The sequence below is a fragment of the Helicoverpa armigera genome, chromosome 9 (assembly GCF_030705265.1).
Source record: "Helicoverpa armigera isolate CAAS_96S chromosome 9, ASM3070526v1, whole genome shotgun sequence".
Classification (NCBI taxonomy): Eukaryota; Metazoa; Arthropoda; class Insecta; order Lepidoptera; family Noctuidae; genus Helicoverpa; species Helicoverpa armigera.
The window spans coordinates 663,841-681,832 of NC_087128.1; the positions used below are offsets into that span (position 1 = coordinate 663,841).

Sequence of the window (17,992 nt, forward strand, 5' to 3'; positions counted from 1 at the left end):
AATCTAATTTCAAATTCTAATGAACTATCCTATGTTTTCTAACATAGGAAAGAATATTTTAACTTAGCATTTAAATGAAGTTTTAAGTAAATGTGAATTCTCAGGTGAAGCGAATTAAAGACACAACTTAACGGAAGAAATAATCTAATCCTCGCGTTTAATTGAAAGTCATACAAGTGTGCCATTCGAAATTAGCTCTTAGTACATTGGATTAAGGTTTACAAAACTTCGACATTTAAAGACAATCTGCAGTTCTACGAAACGATCAGTGAAATTACCTACGGAGATAGTAAAAGGTGATTTTACGAGAGCTCAGGTACCTGTGTATTCTTCGATGTACAAATAGAACGACTTTCACGGTATACACTGACGGGTTTGTGCTATTATTAGGTCGATAAACGCGTGGACGGCGCGCGATGAATGCAAAACATACAGTTCGGTCGATGTTTGTGTGAATTTGGCACAGTTTTGGTGCGGAGATTATTTTTGACAGGCGCCTTATATTGTCACAGCTGAAGAGGGACTCACGAGATATATTGTGGCTGAAATGACGGATTTATATGCGAATATTTTAGCTCAGAATGAGTGCATGCTTAACTAGCATTTTATGAGCGAAAGTTTACTATACTTTTACAAAAAGTAAGTAATTACGGACTTATTTTATGCAGATGTTAGAGCCGACTGGTTGAAGTAGCCATTCAATTAAACAGCTAGCCTTTTGAATGTACAACGGTATTCAAATAACCTGTGTAAGGATATAGAATTACCTCAGTCTCTTAGAATCCTGAACAAACTCTAGAAATATCACTTATTTACTTTATATGTATAGTGTATATAAGAGCGAGAGAGAAGCTAAGAGAGACAGAGGGAGATATACCCACTTTACATGTCCATGTCATTCTTATCATGTTGTTTGAAAATATTGACCGATTAGTTTATTATTCACGAGAGCTAAACAACAGCAAAACTAAAGTTAGCCATCACAAACAAGGTCATTTTGCTACTTTTAACAGACAAACATTAAATTTAATGTTCTTCATATTTATTTAGGGTTAGGCACTGAAGGGCTCAAAAGGCCAGCGTTTGTGGCCCTTATGAAAACAAAGAGCAGCTGATCTATTTATTGTACATGTAAGTATGGAAATAAAATGCCACTACTTTGCTTATCACGTGATTTTGCTTGCGTTCTTTCATAACTACACCACTTTACTCGGAAGAGCTGTGACCTATGTATTTTATCTAACTCAGTTCAGGCATTATCGCAAAAAAATAAATAAGTTGGTACTCAGTATCGGTTCTTAGTTATTAAATTAAAAAATCCGTGTCTCTGTCTAACCTGGGAATCGATAACATTACAACTTTATGATAACAAACTCCATTAGGGACTTCCAGTGTGAAGTTGCAAACTCCATCGTCGAAACGAAAATAATTAAATTAACTACAAATAAAAATATTCTCATGATTGAAACGAATTTTTTAGGGTTCCGTACCAAATGGGGTAAAACGGCACGCTATTACTCAGACATCACTAACCGTCTATCACAAGGCCTCAGTACCAACCAACTCATGTCTCGTGACAAACAGGTAAAATGTGTAATTGTTACCGCTAAAGAAAAAGTTAAATAAACTAGAATAAAATAAATATTTTAGAGGGCTAATACCACATAATGATTTATTGCTCGTTGTACAGACAGTTGTACCGAACCCTTTGTCCGAGAGTCTCGTCCGCTCTTGGCCAGTTTTTTAATTTAATTGGTGTACTCGCACATTCCGCTTTTTATCAAATATACAGTTTCAATTCTCCAATTAGTTATTTCCGCCAATAAAACCTACGTTTTATCGTTTAAACTGAATTCATTTAAAATATTAATTTATAAAGCACTTTCAATTATTTATAAATTAACGAACAAATATTGTACAGTAAAAATATTTTAATTGTAACTGGAATTCCTTCCAATTATATTACTTTGAAAAACACTTACCCTGGTTTCGTATGGGTTCTTTGTAAAATAATAATATAATAACGAATTAAAATGTCACAAAGTTATACCATTTATTACAACTAGTCTCCACCAGCGGTTTCACCCTCATCCCATGATAACTATATTGAGCACCTGAACTAATGTGTATCTTTTATATACATGGGCTATCTGAAACTGAAAGTTTTTTCAAATTAGACCAGTAGTTCCTAAAGTTAGCGCGTTCAAACAAATTGCAATCGTAATAGGGACGTTTATAGTTATTGATTAAACATAAAATGAATCTTGTTATTGTATATAGAGTATATAGTAGGTATATACAGTGTTTTATGTTAAAAGATATTATCGTTTTATATATATTTTATGTTACCTAACAAGATCTGTGTTCTGCTATGCTATCAAGTTCAGTTACAATTTATTTACAAACATTATTATTAATGACTTAAATAATTATAATTTATTATCAGTTGTTATAACAACACGAGAAGACCACTGTTGTGTATATATTTACTCCCAATAATTGTGTTAAAAAAGTGAGTGCATATGGAATCATGAATCGTAAGTAGAGAAGCATTTTAAATATGGAAATAAAAAACTTTTTTGGAAGATGTTCACTCAATGTATTTGATGTTCAGATACGTTCATACTGTATTCAAAATTATCTCGGTTGTAGCATTTATTAAGACAGTCCGTTTCCAAAAATATATATTATTACGTCATAACATAGTCAAACTTTACGAGTTATGAACTCATACTTCAAACATACTTCTTCTTTAAATATCTTCTATTTACATTTACCATAATTGCATGTTTTCAGAGAAGTTAAAGAGAACTACTCTTTTTATAATATCCAAAAAATATATATCTTTAATTCATACTCAATATTTTTTCTATTCACAACGATAAAGCAGTAACAAGATGACTCAAACGCACGTGACTACGCCTAACTTAGAGTAACAATAAATTAATTAAATACTATTTGATACTGAATTTCACTATTATTGACAAATCACCAATATGTAGCTCTATAAAAATACTATTCAATTTTAGTAAAAATGATGGACAAACAAACTTCATCGCTGCTGTTTCACCAGCTCACTAGTAAGTAAAGTTATTAATGAGCACTAATTAATCACACGGTCGTCACTTCCACATACGGGTCAGAGTTCCATTCGATCACAGAATAGTTGCTCCACACGAAATTACCCTTCAGCGACAGAGGTGCTTCAAAGGCCAGATACAGGATCGCTTTAGCTCCTTCCTCATACATCTTCGCAGTTTTCCTTCCTTCTCTGCTGCTCAAATTCCCAGGGTTAACACAGTTGATCACTATTCCTCTATCTGCCCACTCTCTGTGTTGTAGGAATGTGACAGCGTTTAATGCGACCTTGCTCACAGAATGGACACTCATACCCCATCCTTCAGTCTTCTCGGTCCCTCTTCTAGCCGCCTGTTCGTAATCTTGCAAAATAGCAACCAGCTCATCTTCTGTCAGTTTGGAATCACTTATCCTCTGTCTAATTTCATCGTTCTCTATAGTTGCTAGCAAACCCGCGGGGCCAGAAACATTCACGACTCTAGCGTTCTCATTTAGTATGGGGTACACTAACTTCCCAAAATTGATGTATCCATAGAAGTTGACACTGAGCGTTCTTCTAACAATTTCCGCGTGAGATATCTTCTTTTCTGGCACGTAGTCTGTCACATTGATGATTAGGTCTATTCTCTCGTCCAAATCTTGGATGTAATGTCTGACCTTGATAATACTCTTGGTGTAAGTGACATCCATTTGTAAGAAGTTCAGATCTAAGTTTTCTCTTTCCAGGTTTTTGAGTATGTTGAATCCTGTGGTCTCGTCTTCTGCGGTGAAGTAGATTTTTCCATTGTAGTTTTCTGTTAGTTTCTTGAGTACTTGGTAGCCGAGGTTACTGGCGGCGCCGACGACTAGAGCGACGTCGTACATGGCGAGCGATACTATATAATGTGAGTTTATCACGTTATCGCGCGATCAGTTATGTGCCTTATCACCTCTGACAATGTAATGTTCTGAGATAAAGTTTTTGCTCGAGATAAGAGTGACACAGTTTTAGATGCAGATGCTGTATATTATGTACTAGGAGTTTTAGAGTTGGAAGATTTTTGGTAGCTTACGTCATGTAGTTTATGACTTAGTATGGTGTAGGTATGCAACATTTTTGCCTTGTATACAATGGTATATTTCTTTCAACGAAGAAATTAAGCACCATAAAGTAATAATTATAACAAAATGAAAAAAAAAAGAATTTATCTTTAGCCTATAATCTCGATGCTCATTATTGCAACATAGCTAGACAGAGTGTTATTATAAAAGAAAAGCATTATTTTTGCATAAAAACTCTTCAAGGAAAATTATTAATCCCCTGAAGCCGTAACGAGTTAAAGAGCGGAAAAAATATTATTATTTTCTTAGTAAAGAATCGTTAGAAACTAGATCTATTGTAAAATTAAAGATTTTCACTGCATTATCATTTAAATAAAATTTAATACATTGAGTAAGTTTTAAGGATAAAAATGAAAACGCTGAGTCACACCACATTTTTACATTGATATCTGCTAAATAAGCTACAGTTATCTACAAATAACCAAATAATATCTATTTGACTGCGTAATTTACATACTTCTTTACCTACTAATTAATAAAACTGAAGTTACTGAGTTAATGCCTTGTTTGCTTGAACGCGCTAATCTCAGGAGCTACTGGACCTATTTGAAACACCTTTTTAGTAGTAGATAGCCCATTTATCGAGGAATGCTATGGACTACTTTCATTCAGGTGCAAGGAGTAGTTCTCATGCGATTAGGGTGAAACCGCTGGCGGAAGGTAGTCAGGTAAAAAGCACATCAACCTACCTCAATCTGACAAATTTTATCAATAGATTTTCAACCTTATCTCATTAGTGGAAGGTTAATGTTCGATTGGTGAGATTCGGGTAGGTCGACCTGCAGGCTGGCGTCTGTATTAACTCAATAGTATGTTTTTTGTTACTTTTAATTATATTTTTACAATAGAAGTTTATTATTAAATCGGAAGGCGTGTTAGATAAGAAGATAAAAGTATTTACAATCGAATTCCTAATTAATCAGTAGCCGTAGTAATTGATTGCGTGATTTTGTTATCGATACAGATATATATTTTAACTGATAATAATACTAAAAATATTCTTATTTATCTTTATTATTATTGTCTGTACGGGGTCCTTATTTGTGTGTAGGTATTTCATAATTGACTAATTAAGTTTAGTAAAAGAGCTCGTGGCAAAGTCAAAGAAACAGAAAAAAATCAAAATTATAAATGAAGAATGTGTTTCAACCAATGAAGAAATCGAGCTGATATTTCCATTTAACTCATTTAAAGAATCAACAATAAAAGAACTGATATAGGCAAAATACAATTAACTACATTTCTACGTAAATATCAATCTCTATCGATCCAAAACTTAAACCGATTACAATATCCTTAACAAAATGAAATAACCATTTCATACAAGAATACCCGGAACTAAAAATAAAATTTAAAAAATGCCACAATTTCATAATACAATGCATTGGTTCGTTCTCATTCATACGAATCTAGTTTCATCCCCCTTCATCCTCTTTCATCCCGTTTCATCCCCGCCCGGGATGTAGCTCAAAGACTTCAATAAATATTTATTGGTTCTCATAAATTTGTCGTGGACACCTACGACTATTTCTGTGTTATTTTTCAATCAGTTTTTTACATGAAAATTATATTTTTGGAAAACATTTGTTGGTAAATTGGTTGCGGTTTAGTTACTGTGTTTCTTTTGGGTTAATACATACATAACATAGTTATAATAGACTAGCTGTTTTTCTGATTTTGCTGCCCGCTATTGGATTAAATGTAGACTCTAGACTACTTGTGTATCAAGTTCATTTAAATCATTAATGAAATGATTAAATAAATTATTATTTAATCATTTTCAGTATAGTTTTAGCGTGAAAGCGCCACAGACAGACAGAGGTACTTTCACGTTTATAATACTACTAAGGATTAGGGATTAACGTTAACATTTTTAACATAAAAATATACCTACCTTTCCTTAAGAAAAAGTTGCAATACCACCCGATGCACAAACACTAAATAATTTACGGTGAAAATATCTTTAGAAATTGCCGTTATGAACGTTTTATGATACATTAAAAGTTACGGCACGAAATTATATTAGTGTCCACAAGATATCGTTAAATCTCGACTGCATCTCACATTTCATGAGCTAACTCTTTATGGGTAGACAAGCAATCTGTGAGAATTATCTATGGCTTAAAAAATGCGACCTTCTAACTAAAGAAATAAAAAAATAAAACACTTCAGCTGCGTCTGGTTGGACTGGAAGCCGACCCCAACATAGTTGGGAAATGACTCGGGAGATGATGATGTTTATTAATTACTAGCTTTTGCCCGCGGCTTCGCTCGCGTTAAGAAGTATTAATATTAATTAGGTATGGTTTTTGCGGCTTTACTTTTGTTTAGCGTGTGTAAAAAATTAGGGCCTACAAAACTTCTTTGTACACAATATTCTTTACTAATCTGCCATTAGGCGCTAAAACTATTAAGTTATTGGGTGAACTTACTCGTGAGCAAGCAACATAAAACTGTCCATGAGAGAAGCAATGTTCTCTCAAGTCAATACCCGCAAATTTGAGAGTTGCCCCTGAGACTTATTTATTGTCATGGCAAAGCAGACTTCAAACTAATACATTTTACATCCTTCATCATCCCTTATTTTATCACCCGTGGGGGTTGAATGGGGGTTGAATTAATCAAAATCGTATTTAAGCGAACGTCGTCGGGACATTCTAAAAAATTCTGATTCGTCATCGGGACTTCTTCATAAAATCTAAGAAGATGTATACAAACTTTCATCCCCTATTTTATCCCCTTAGGGATGGAATTTATCAAAATCCTTTCTTAAGGGTTGCCTACGCCATAGTAGCTTTATGCATGCAAAGTCTCAGTCTGATCGGTTTAAAATTGACAAAGTTTCATACAAAGTTTCATCCCCTATTTTATCCCCTTGGGAGTAGAATTGATCAAAATCCTTTCTTAGCGGATGCCTACGTCATAACATCTACCTGCATGCCAAATTTCAGCCCGATCCGTCCAGTGGTTTCAGCTGTGCGTTGATAGATCACTATGTCAGTCAGTCAGTCACCTTTGAGTTTTATATATTTAGATAAAGTAATTTCATGGCTGATGAATACCTAACATAAAAGTATTCATGTTGTGTTCAATAACAGATATTGAAAGATTAATATTTAATTTTACAGCAAAAAGAAACATTCGTGTTCTGCCAATATAAAAAAAAAATACAATATTTTGTAGATATTTACAAACATTAAGATTATAATATTATCAATGAAATCTAATATAGCCTAATTTATTTACCCATCGGTCGTTGACCCGATCCGTGACTGTTGTCTGCACTAAGACGACAACGTGAGACATTCCCAGTGTTTATCTATACATATAATAAATCTGTAGAGGAGTAATTTTTGTACAATGCAGAAATTGAGAAAAAAAATAGCCAGCATGTTAAAGGATAACTAACAGAACCCATTTCCATCATTTTTGTCATTTTTGTCTGTTTGTCTGTTTGTCTGTTTGTCTGTTTATCTGTTTGTTCGTTCGGGATTCACGCAAAATCTACGAATTCAATGCAGACAATGCTTATATACAAAAATTCTACGTAACTTGAGGTATTACTTAGTTTTTGTTTCATCGAAATCGATTCACTCTATCAAAAGATATGATTAATTTTGTGAATTCAAGATGTAAAATGTTACGACACGCAATCTGTTGGTCAAAACTGAACATTTGAAAGTTGTACTTATATTAGTTGATCGGCCTATTATTAATCTTTACACAGAAAATCACACCTTTATTTATAAGTAACTTCGGAAGAAAAAAAAAATGAAAATTTTGTTTAGCCAAGGTTAAAGTAGCTCCATCTGTGGTAAAAATACATCAAATTTGTCAAAGGAGCGAGGTGATGGTAATGACAATTAATTACCATACATTCTTTATAGAGGATTATTATTTCAACAGATGGAGTTGTGTATTTTCCGTAATTCACCATATTTAAACACGTAGTGTAATTTTTCGATAGACATTTCAATACTGTTTGTCAGTTTGCCGTACCACATCAAAATCCAACTATAATTATTACCTTGATGAAAGGAAAATTAATAGTTCTCAGCCAAATTTAAAACGGTGCCATCTAAATTATTTTTTGAACATTATGTCAAAAATGATGACTTTAGTGGAACAGTTAATTATCATTTAAAGTTACAGATGGAGTTCATATCAGGATTTTTTCATAAACATAGTTTAGCTTATCTTTGAGTGAGTAGTATTAAGTAGACCTTAATTATTTTTTCTGTTGCAAAATATGTAAACTTAATCCTAGAAGAAAGGAAGATCTATCTCTCGCAAGCGCTGCTAAGCGTGAGGAAGGTAATGTAAGAGTCTGTAGCTTTAAAAACAAGCCCAGATACAAAGTGCAGATAAGAAATGGGAGCTTTCTCGATTTAATACCATACACACGTAAAATGCTTTATGCATCTGAAAACGTACAAATTGCGCGTCGCATACCAGAGACATGCTTACTTTCAACTTCTGATCGCAAATACACTGGTCACGATTACCGATTACGAACAGTCTCAGTAACCAAGTCTAAAAAAACACCTTTTATATAAAACTACGTTTGATGTCATTCAATCACAAAGACAGAATTGTTTTCTGTTGCAAATCCTATCCACCTGTATCCTATCCTAATCCAGCATGCATTGCAGGTGTGCATTGCACAAAAACCAATGGTATCCTATTCGAGAAGTCAAAAGAGTCGACCTGCCAACGTCAGCGTTTGCGCTAAGCAAGTGTTCTTAATAGTACCATCAGAATTACATCCATCGTTGAATGAGGTGAATAAATTTTCAGAAACCACAATAACAGTAGGAGCCAAAGCGTATGATCGCTTCATAGAGCTCTGATTGGCCCCAGGTGACCAAGTCAGGTCTGATTTGTTCGATCATCAGATCTTTGAAAGTGTTTCGGTGGATACTTACTGTCGTCCTGTTTACGTGTGACACAAAATATGGTATATGAACGTCCTCTGCAAGAGCGAAATTTTCCCGGTGTGCGGTAGTAACGCACAGTATACAACACTTCTGTTTCTTTTGATTTGCTGGCTCCACCAAGAAATGACAAATTGCGAGCGTACATTTTGAAAATCTTGGCAAAACTGCAGGTTTCAAGTACGAACACATGAAGTGGACTCTCACAGATACGTGCATTTTGCCTATTCGTGAACTAATGCAAACATTTCGGTGGAGTCCCTCCCGGTTTAGACCTCCCCCACATTAGGCGTGCGCGATCCTCGGGCGTGTGAGTAGCGCGTGCGTCGCGGGCACGCTGCGTGAGCGTCGCGTTTTGCTGCCCTGCGGCATTTGCAGCGCGCTCGACTTGACGTTTAACTGCTAAGGCGTTTAGCGGGCGGCGGGGATAGCGGGCGAAGGGGTAAGAACGGAACTCAAGCGCCACGTGCTCGCCACGAGCGCGTCGCTTGCACTCTTCACACATGCCACAGGGCAGCAAAACGCGACTTTCACGCAGCGCGCTCGCGACGCCCGCACTACTCACACGCCCGAGGATCGCGTACGCCTAATGTGGGGTCAGCCTTACCATAGTGAGTAAGTGCACAGAAAATCCCCAATTCATACAAGTCATACAAGTGTTGCTCCCCAGTAGTGAAACTATCCTACCCTATGCGCCTGCTGATGATGATGACTCATTTTATCATCCATCCAGCTATTCCCCAACTATGTTGGTGTTGGCTTCCAGTCACCGAATCTGTTTGAGTACCAATATTTTGCTTGGAGCGACTACCTATCTACCTATCTTCAATCCAGTCAACTACACAAGACGATATCCATGGTACCTAAGACTGACAGACTATCTCGCTTCTGATTAGTCGTAGCAGCTGCAGAAAATGTACAAATGACAGCTTTGTCAGACTCAAAGCATATAGACATAGATTATATCTGTTTCCTGTGAAAATTACTTACGCACCATACGTAATAATTTTCCAAATTGGCTGACTAGATCCACAGATATTCACAACGTCACAAGCTCTACTTCTTTTGTTTAGATAAATGGTCACATCCACAACACAACCTTGATCAATGAATCTATGCGACTGCTAAGTGCTAATCCTAATTATACTGTCACGTGAAAGAATGCACCTACGGGATAAGTAGTATTTTGACTATTCTATATTGCCCACGCAGACGAAGTTGCGGGCAACAGCTAGTTATACAATAAAGCGCTTAGCCATGAGCGGGGCAGTGCGAGTCAACTCGTAAACACTTCGATGGTTGCACACAACAGATTTACTGCTGGAGGTCAAAGCTCCAGTAGGGTCCCCACGTTGTAGGAAAATTTAGGATACATCACAAAGGGCAGACTTAAAATATTTGTATTATCAAAAAAAAAACCTTTTTTTAACATGCTTAAGAAAAAACTGGCTTTAGTCCGGAGTCTAGAAGTAGGTTATTAGTACACCAGTGCATCAGAAAGTGTAGATTCTGCTCTTGATCTCTCTCTGGTCGTGTCGGGTTGCTATCTCATAGGGCTATGAGAGTGAAGGAATAGAGAGTGCACCTGTGTCTGAACAAATGCTTGTGCACTGTAACTTGTCCTGCACAGCTGGCTGATCTCCTTAGAGAGAATGACCACTGTGTCCAACAGTCGGTTACAATATTTTAAGTCAGTGGAGCGTAAACAAAAATTTGAATTAGATAGGTAGTTATTTACTGTATACAATTGCCTTAATATACTAATATGTAATTACAATTAAAGTAACATTCAATTACCTATCCCCTTTTTTTCAAAATGATGGAGTCCCTAGTAATTTATTGAAATAAACTTTCATTGTTTGAAAACTGTCCTTATAAGTTGCTTAGGCACTAATAATTCATGCTCGAGCGCCTCGAAAAACGTTTTAAAATTATTTTAATTTTGTTTTGTTGTTTACCTGTTATTTAATATAACCTTATTCGTAACTAATATTATAAATGCAAAAGTAACTCTTTATCTCTGCTTATCGAAGAATAACAGAGCCAATTTTAATATTTTTAAACAGATATGAAAGAGGCTGAGAAAGGTCATAGGCCCTCAGAAAAAAGAGGAAAAAAAGAATTACACTGAAAAAAAAGCCATCCGATTTTTTATTACGTAATATTTTGAACAAAATAAATCGGCAGAAAATACTTACAATGAAAAAACTATACGGATAACAAAACCAGTGTCCAATTATTGGTTTTACACCAGTTCCGCGAATGAAGACCGGATTTTGACGGATCTTTTAAGCTTTTCATTTATATTGCCATCCCTTTTCTGTATACGCAGATAGAGAATGACAGAATGACATCCAGTGCACGTGATGCTGAAAAAAATCTTGTAATCCTTTTTGTGTAAATTAAAGCTTACGAAATAGTCGCTTCTAATAGAGTCCACTGGTATCCAATTTTTTACAAACAAAAAAATACGGAAAGCAGTAGTTTATTAAATAAACAACCCTGAAGTAATAATGTGAGGGAATGTAAAACAATTTTTGTTAAAACGTTATTCCGTATTAAACATTGAAAATATTTCGGAACATTCATGAAGAATTCCAATTTGTGTGAACTGATGTTTATTAATATTTCATTGCTTTCAAGTTCGGTGTTATGAGTATCTTCTGTTAATATTGCTGTGTTAACAGTATTGGCTCAAATGTTTTTACGTAGTGATCTATAGTGGTTACAAATGACTTTTCTTGTTTTTTTCGAGGGAAATTATCAAGTGACCCTTCCTGCTGTCAGTACAGTGAGAGGGAGTGTACCCTTTGTCAACCAAGGTCGTGGTAACTCTTTGGAACAATCCCGAAGCCCACTGACTGCAGTAAATGGGCTTTTAGTATGATGTCTGGGTTAGGTAAAAATCACTTATTGGTTTAAAAAACCATGAGGCCTTTAAAAGTACACATGCACCAAAAAAAAAAACACACACACAAAGTGTGACTGGAATTGCAAGCTTTGCAGGAATGTAGGATAGTATTTAGGTATGCTGTAAATAAACTTTTATATTAAGCATAGTTGTAACAATTTTATTGTGATGGCTTCATGTTTCGGACAGTTTTTCATTGCTTTAGGGGTTTAAACGAGCTGTGATTTAACCCTAAAATGCGAGTGATAATTGTCGACATGCTATTAGATATTGCGTTTGTGGCCCACTGTGCATTTTATTTGGTTGCAGTAATTAACTAGAATGGTTTATTTAGCCAGTACAGCAATATCAATTGTAACCTATGTTTCTGACTTATGTTTTTGTGGTTTTGAAAAGCAATTTTGTGTAACTCGATTTTGACAGCTTAACTTTACTAGCTGTTGTTAAATAAAATAAATAATATACCAATACATATAAATGCCGCAATAACAATTGTACACTCATAAAAACCACAAAGAACTGTATTGGACCTCAACAAACAAAACACAATTAATATTTAAACGTGCAAACAAAACGTGGAATTAATAAAGGTTTAAAACCGTGCGTTCATAAACCGAAGATTAGGTTCGCAGCAAACAGGTGACACCCGGTACAACTTCATCCGTAGTAGCGGATAACTGGTCAAGTGTGAATCGGTACCACACACAGGAGTTCCGTACTTGGAGAGAAAAATGTTCGTGCAATAAATAAATTAAAAAGAAAAGTTTATTGCACATTTGAAGCCATCACATGTGCATAATTTGCTTAATTCTAAAGAAGTGCTGATGTTTAATTTGCCTGAACTAGGTATGTAAAACCTGTGCTTCAGGCGAAAAAGTGCTTATTAATAAATTGTGTCCCATATAATACAAATTGAATATCAAAACTTATTTCATGCCAAAATGTTTAAACATTGACATTCGTATGTCAAAAACTTCACAGATTTTAGTTCCCTTCATGCGTCTTGACGTACAGTTACAAAGAGATCTTACAAAGGTTCCACGTAACCCTAAAACTCCGCAGGGGGAAATATTGAAAAGGTAAAAAAATTGCGTGTCATCGAAATGTAAAAATTGATTTCGGATCGCACCCCAATCTCCTGATACTGTACTGTTGTGAATATTTCGCGACTGTTGCATTTTACGGGTATTTTTGAGTGATTCCTTGATTTTATGTATGGGGAAAGGGTTGCGGATCGCGTACTCGTTTGATAAAGAGACAACATAAATATGAAATAGCATTGTGTGGTATATCATCACGTGTTTATGTAAAGGAAGTATATTGGCGGTATATGCTTACTCTTCTCATACAGAGAAGGAATTAATGTTAATCACCATGCACGCTCAAGGCGGATTTTTGATTTCTGCAGACATAGTGTAGTAAGAATAATATTAAAGAGTCATGGTTTCACATTAAAGGACTAAAAAACTTTTAAAAGCTTAATAGCACGAGATACAAAAAATTTCATGGGTCAATAAATAAATTAAATCCATAAAACTTAATGGAAAAACTTGCCAAAACTGCGCTCATATTCTTACTGAATTAACAATAACATTCCCAAATGTGATATTAAAAATGTTGATAGTATCTAAGCTTTGTTTTTAAGTTTTAGTTGTAAGTTTGAATATTGCATCCATATTGGACAGTAATAAGCAGTACATATGTTTAAAATAACTTTTGACTTAGGTTCGGACTGATTTATCAAAAAGTGCTGATTATCGGTCTCGGCGATTATTTCTCTCTAAAGAGTTCCGCCAGATGTTGTGAGCTCATTATTGTGCACAAGACTTTGTTTGGGCATAAGTGCACTCTATATTCCCTCACTCTTACAATGCAATGGACCAGCCATCTGATACGAGTGGAGAGAGATCAGGCGCAGGACCAACATATAGCGAGCTCCGAGGGATGGGTGTAAGACCGAATCCAACCCGAGACCCTCCAGTCGAGCTTGGCGACCAACGAGCAAGAACATGTACCAACAATACAAACTTATTATACATATCAGATATACTATTTTTCTAGGAAAGAGTAATAAAACCGGCCAAGTGCGAGTCGGACTCGCTCACGAAGGGTTCCGTACCAGAGCATCCAGAGAATCCAAAATATTTATTTTATTCTATTTTTCAGCAGGTATTTGTTGTTATAGCGGCAACAGAAATACATCATCTGTGAAAATTTCAGCTCTCTAACTATCACGGTTAATGAGATACAGCCTGGTGACAGACTGACGGACGGACGGACGGACGGACAGAGGAGCGAAAACAATAGGGTCCCGTTTTACTCTTTGGGTACGGAACCCTAAAAATGATATAAAATATAACAAATACTTGCCCGAATGAAAATTTACCCAGCAACCCGTCTTCCCAAAGACAGTGGGATGAGCCGCTCTGCAGAGTAACCCGGAATAGTTTGATAGAAACGGCAATTACTCCTGCTGAGCGAGCGCGCCTACTGGCTGTGGGTAGATGGGAGTCGGGGCTTTGGCTTCAGGCACTACCGTCGTCAAATATTGGCACCATGTTTGACGATACAACTTTCCGCCTCACTACTTGCTTACGTATAGGAGCACCGTGCTGCTCCCCTCATCGCTGCCACTGTGGTGAGGCTGTCACCAGCCTCGGACACCACGGCCTGTCGTGCAGCCGCAGTGCGGGCCGTATTGCCCGGCATGCAAACATCAATGACATTATACGTCGGGCTCTTGTTGCCGTCGGGGTACCAGCTGTATTAGAACCAAACGGCTTGGCACGCGACGACGGTAAGAGACCAGACGGCATGTCGTTATTCCCTTGGAAGATGGGTAGGCCTTTAGTATGGGACGCAACCTGTGTCGATACTCTTGCGCCATCACACCTTCCAAGTTCTGCGTGCTGTGCTGCTGCTGCCGCTGCGGCTGCGGAGAACCTCAAGCGGCGGAAATATAGTGGCCTTGTCGGAAACTATATTTTCGAACCGTTTGGGGTTGAAACCCTCGGGTCGTGGGGTCCGAATGCCCACATTCTATTTAAAGATCTCTCAAGGCGGCTGGTTGACGCTTCTCGTGACCAGAAGGCTGGCTATTACCTCGGACAAAGAATCAGCATGGCGATCCAACGAGGTAATGCTGCCAGCCTCTTGGGCACGCTCCCAGTTGACAGCGATGGGGACGAATTTTTTGACGCTTTTTAGTTGTTTGTTTTACTAGGATAGTTTTTGATTTTTATTGTAAATATGTATTGTAAATATCTGTGTAAATAAATGCTATAATCTTGAAACAAATTGAAGGATACTATTAACTTTTCAAACTAAATTCGAACCTGTACTGCGATTCTATAAAACTCGATCAACAACTCGCATTTCACTTCGATTCGTAATGTCATTTCATACTTTAGGGGAGGTAGGGGAGGGATGGGCACTTTTTCACAATTTATTGCATAAAAAATCAGATTTTACAGATCATTATCAACTTTTATTGCCATTTCTTATATTCGGCTAGATATAATGAAAGAGCTTTCCTAAAAATTACACTCAGTTTCAACATTACGAGATATTTAAACGGTTTTATTTAGCTCACCCCGTTTGTTTTATTATTTATTCTTGGATCAAATTTAGTAATTCAAATTTCACCCTCTTCCTGTCAACCGATTGGTCTGAAATTTTGTATACACCTTTAATTAAATCCAATATGGCCGCCGGCACAAAATGGCACAGCCCCTCAATATGGGTATCAAATGAAAGGGCTACACAAGTAGAATACTGTCAGCAACCCAGCGGGGCCAACAGGGCCAAGGCCTGCCTGCACGTCGATTCTATAAAATTCGAACAACAACTCGCATTTCACTTCGCTATTCACTCTCACTTCGCATTCGATTCAGAACGACCTTGATTTTGCATTCTGTAAACATCACCTAATCACTTGCGAAGTGAAGTGAGCTCGACATCGACCAATGCTGTGCTAGTGACTTCCCCACTCGACAAAATGTCAACCGAGATTAATCAGTTTTAATTTTATCAGTTTTGACACAGAATTTTAGCTAAATATGATGTTTTAGTTATAATTTGTTATTGTAAGGAATTTGAGGCAGCTTTTAAGTATAAAATAAACAGAAATCTCTAAATTCGTGCTGTGAATATAATCTATGCTTACCCTACGAAAAAAAATACTGACAGCGCCAATTTGCCTTTCTTGCTGATTTTGAGGAAACCTTATATATTTTTACTACGGCCGGATTGTTCAGAGCTTCCACTACTTCATTTATGCAACGAGATGCAGACGGTTGCGATAAATAAGTTCTGATGCCCTCTTTAATAACCTTCTGGTAACTGCCACTAGCCAAGAATGATAAAGTACATAGTATCTGTGAAACAATAAATACAATAAAAAATGTAATACCTACTTTATCTGGATTTAGTGAAAACAAAATTGAGACCAATTTGGTTATTTTCATGCTTAAGAGAATACCAATATTATAACTGAAGTACAGAGTCTTTTGAAAACATATCAGCTGGCGGGGAAACCACATAAAGGGAATACTCCTTATTAAGAACTAAGTGTTTTTCTTATTATTGTGTGCTTGATTACAATTTTTCAACTATAAACTGTGTCAATACTTACTTTTACACGAGTTGTAAGTCCTTTGCCTCGACGTTTTGTGGGCTTTATCAGGGGCAGTAAATCAGACTCCAGTTGGTCAATTAGCTCCTTTGACAATCTATATATGCTCACATAGTCATCATCGCGAGTTAATAAAGATAAACTACGAATTCTAGCAGATTGTTGACGCTTTTCTAAATTATCTAAAGCATGAGCTTCTTCTAATAAAGATTTAAGCAAAAACATTCTAGCCATCGTTAAAGGTAGGCACTTAATCACTTTAAAACACTTAGAACTTTACTTAAACACTATTTTAAATATAATAGTCTCTAGATTAAGTTGGCAACGGTACCTGAAACAAGATTCTATAAAGGATTTTTCGCGCAGATTTATAACCTCACAAATTTTCACTGACGAAGAAGAGCAAAATTTACAAATTATACATTACATGGTATGTCCAAGCCTCCCTACCATAGGGAGCATTGGACACTTTGACTTAGTTTATGAAAAAAAATCGGTAAAAAAACTTTTAAGTTAAACGGTTTTATCTTATGTGCACTGAAAACTAGAAAATAAAAAAGTTACTTACCTGTCAACCTACGTAGGTGGTCCCGGTCATATTAGACTAAAATAAAACGTGGGGCCCATTAACTATTGCTGTAGTACTCTCTTCTAAAGGTATAATAGGTGTGGATTGCATCGACTTACTATAATTGTAACTGGAGATTTTGACAATCAATAATTAATAATAGAAAATACACATACCTTTCATTAGTTTCTCTTTATAACGATCCGAAACCGCAACAAAATATTTAAGTACTTTTACGAGTGTTTGTTCTTGACAACTCACAGAAATGACAGATAGTCTATGGATGAACACCGTTACCAGTCGGTAACGTAAACTACCCAATAAAAACAAATCTATGATCAGAAATCAGAATAAAAGGACCCCCTTTTATTCTGATTTGATCATGTCTCCCAACTGCCCATCTCTCCCCTACCTCCCTATAGATAGACAGATTTTGACAGATCTGTCAAAATCTCGACTTTGATTTAGTTCAACTTGTCAACACGCTCGATAGTGTAGCGCTAGTGTAGTTTGACAATGTCAATCACGAAACTTTAAGGTAGAATTCCGTGGGTCGCGATTGTCGCAGCCGCGCGCGACAAAAGTCAACCTATGAAAATGTATGGCACCGCTGCCGAGGGCTGCGACAGTCGCGCGCGGACGACGAATTTCGTGAGCCGCTCGCGGCCGTACGCTTCTCAACATGGTCTAGCGCTTAATAACATCTATAGAATTTTAGTAAAACCAGAATTAAATTTTTGACAATGCCGCGAGCAGCTTACGAAATT

General features: G+C 36.4%; 2 protein-coding genes across 10 annotated transcripts in view; one reads left to right on the forward strand and one right to left on the reverse strand.

The window, feature by feature from the left end:
• Mmd (mind-meld) overlaps positions 1–17,992 on the forward strand; it is a 425,901-nt gene that overhangs the window by 46,591 nt on the left and 361,318 nt on the right. Inside the window, exon 1 of one of the 9 annotated variants that reach the window (XM_064036152.1) lies at positions 2,400–2,537. The exons of the other annotated variants lie outside the window; for them this stretch is intronic. Coding sequence (XP_063892222.1) covers positions 2,531–2,537 — 7 coding nt within the window. The 5' untranslated portion in view covers positions 2,400–2,530. Of the gene's footprint in view, positions 1–2,399; positions 2,538–17,992 lie in introns of those variants that run through there. 9 annotated transcript variants of the gene reach the window in all.
• LOC110374859 (carbonyl reductase [NADPH] 1) lies at positions 3,078–3,961 on the reverse strand. The gene has a single exon (XM_021332758.3). The coding sequence runs from the start codon at positions 3,940–3,942 to the stop codon at positions 3,112–3,114; it is 831 nt and encodes a 276-aa protein (XP_021188433.3). The 5' UTR covers positions 3,943–3,961; the 3' UTR covers positions 3,078–3,111.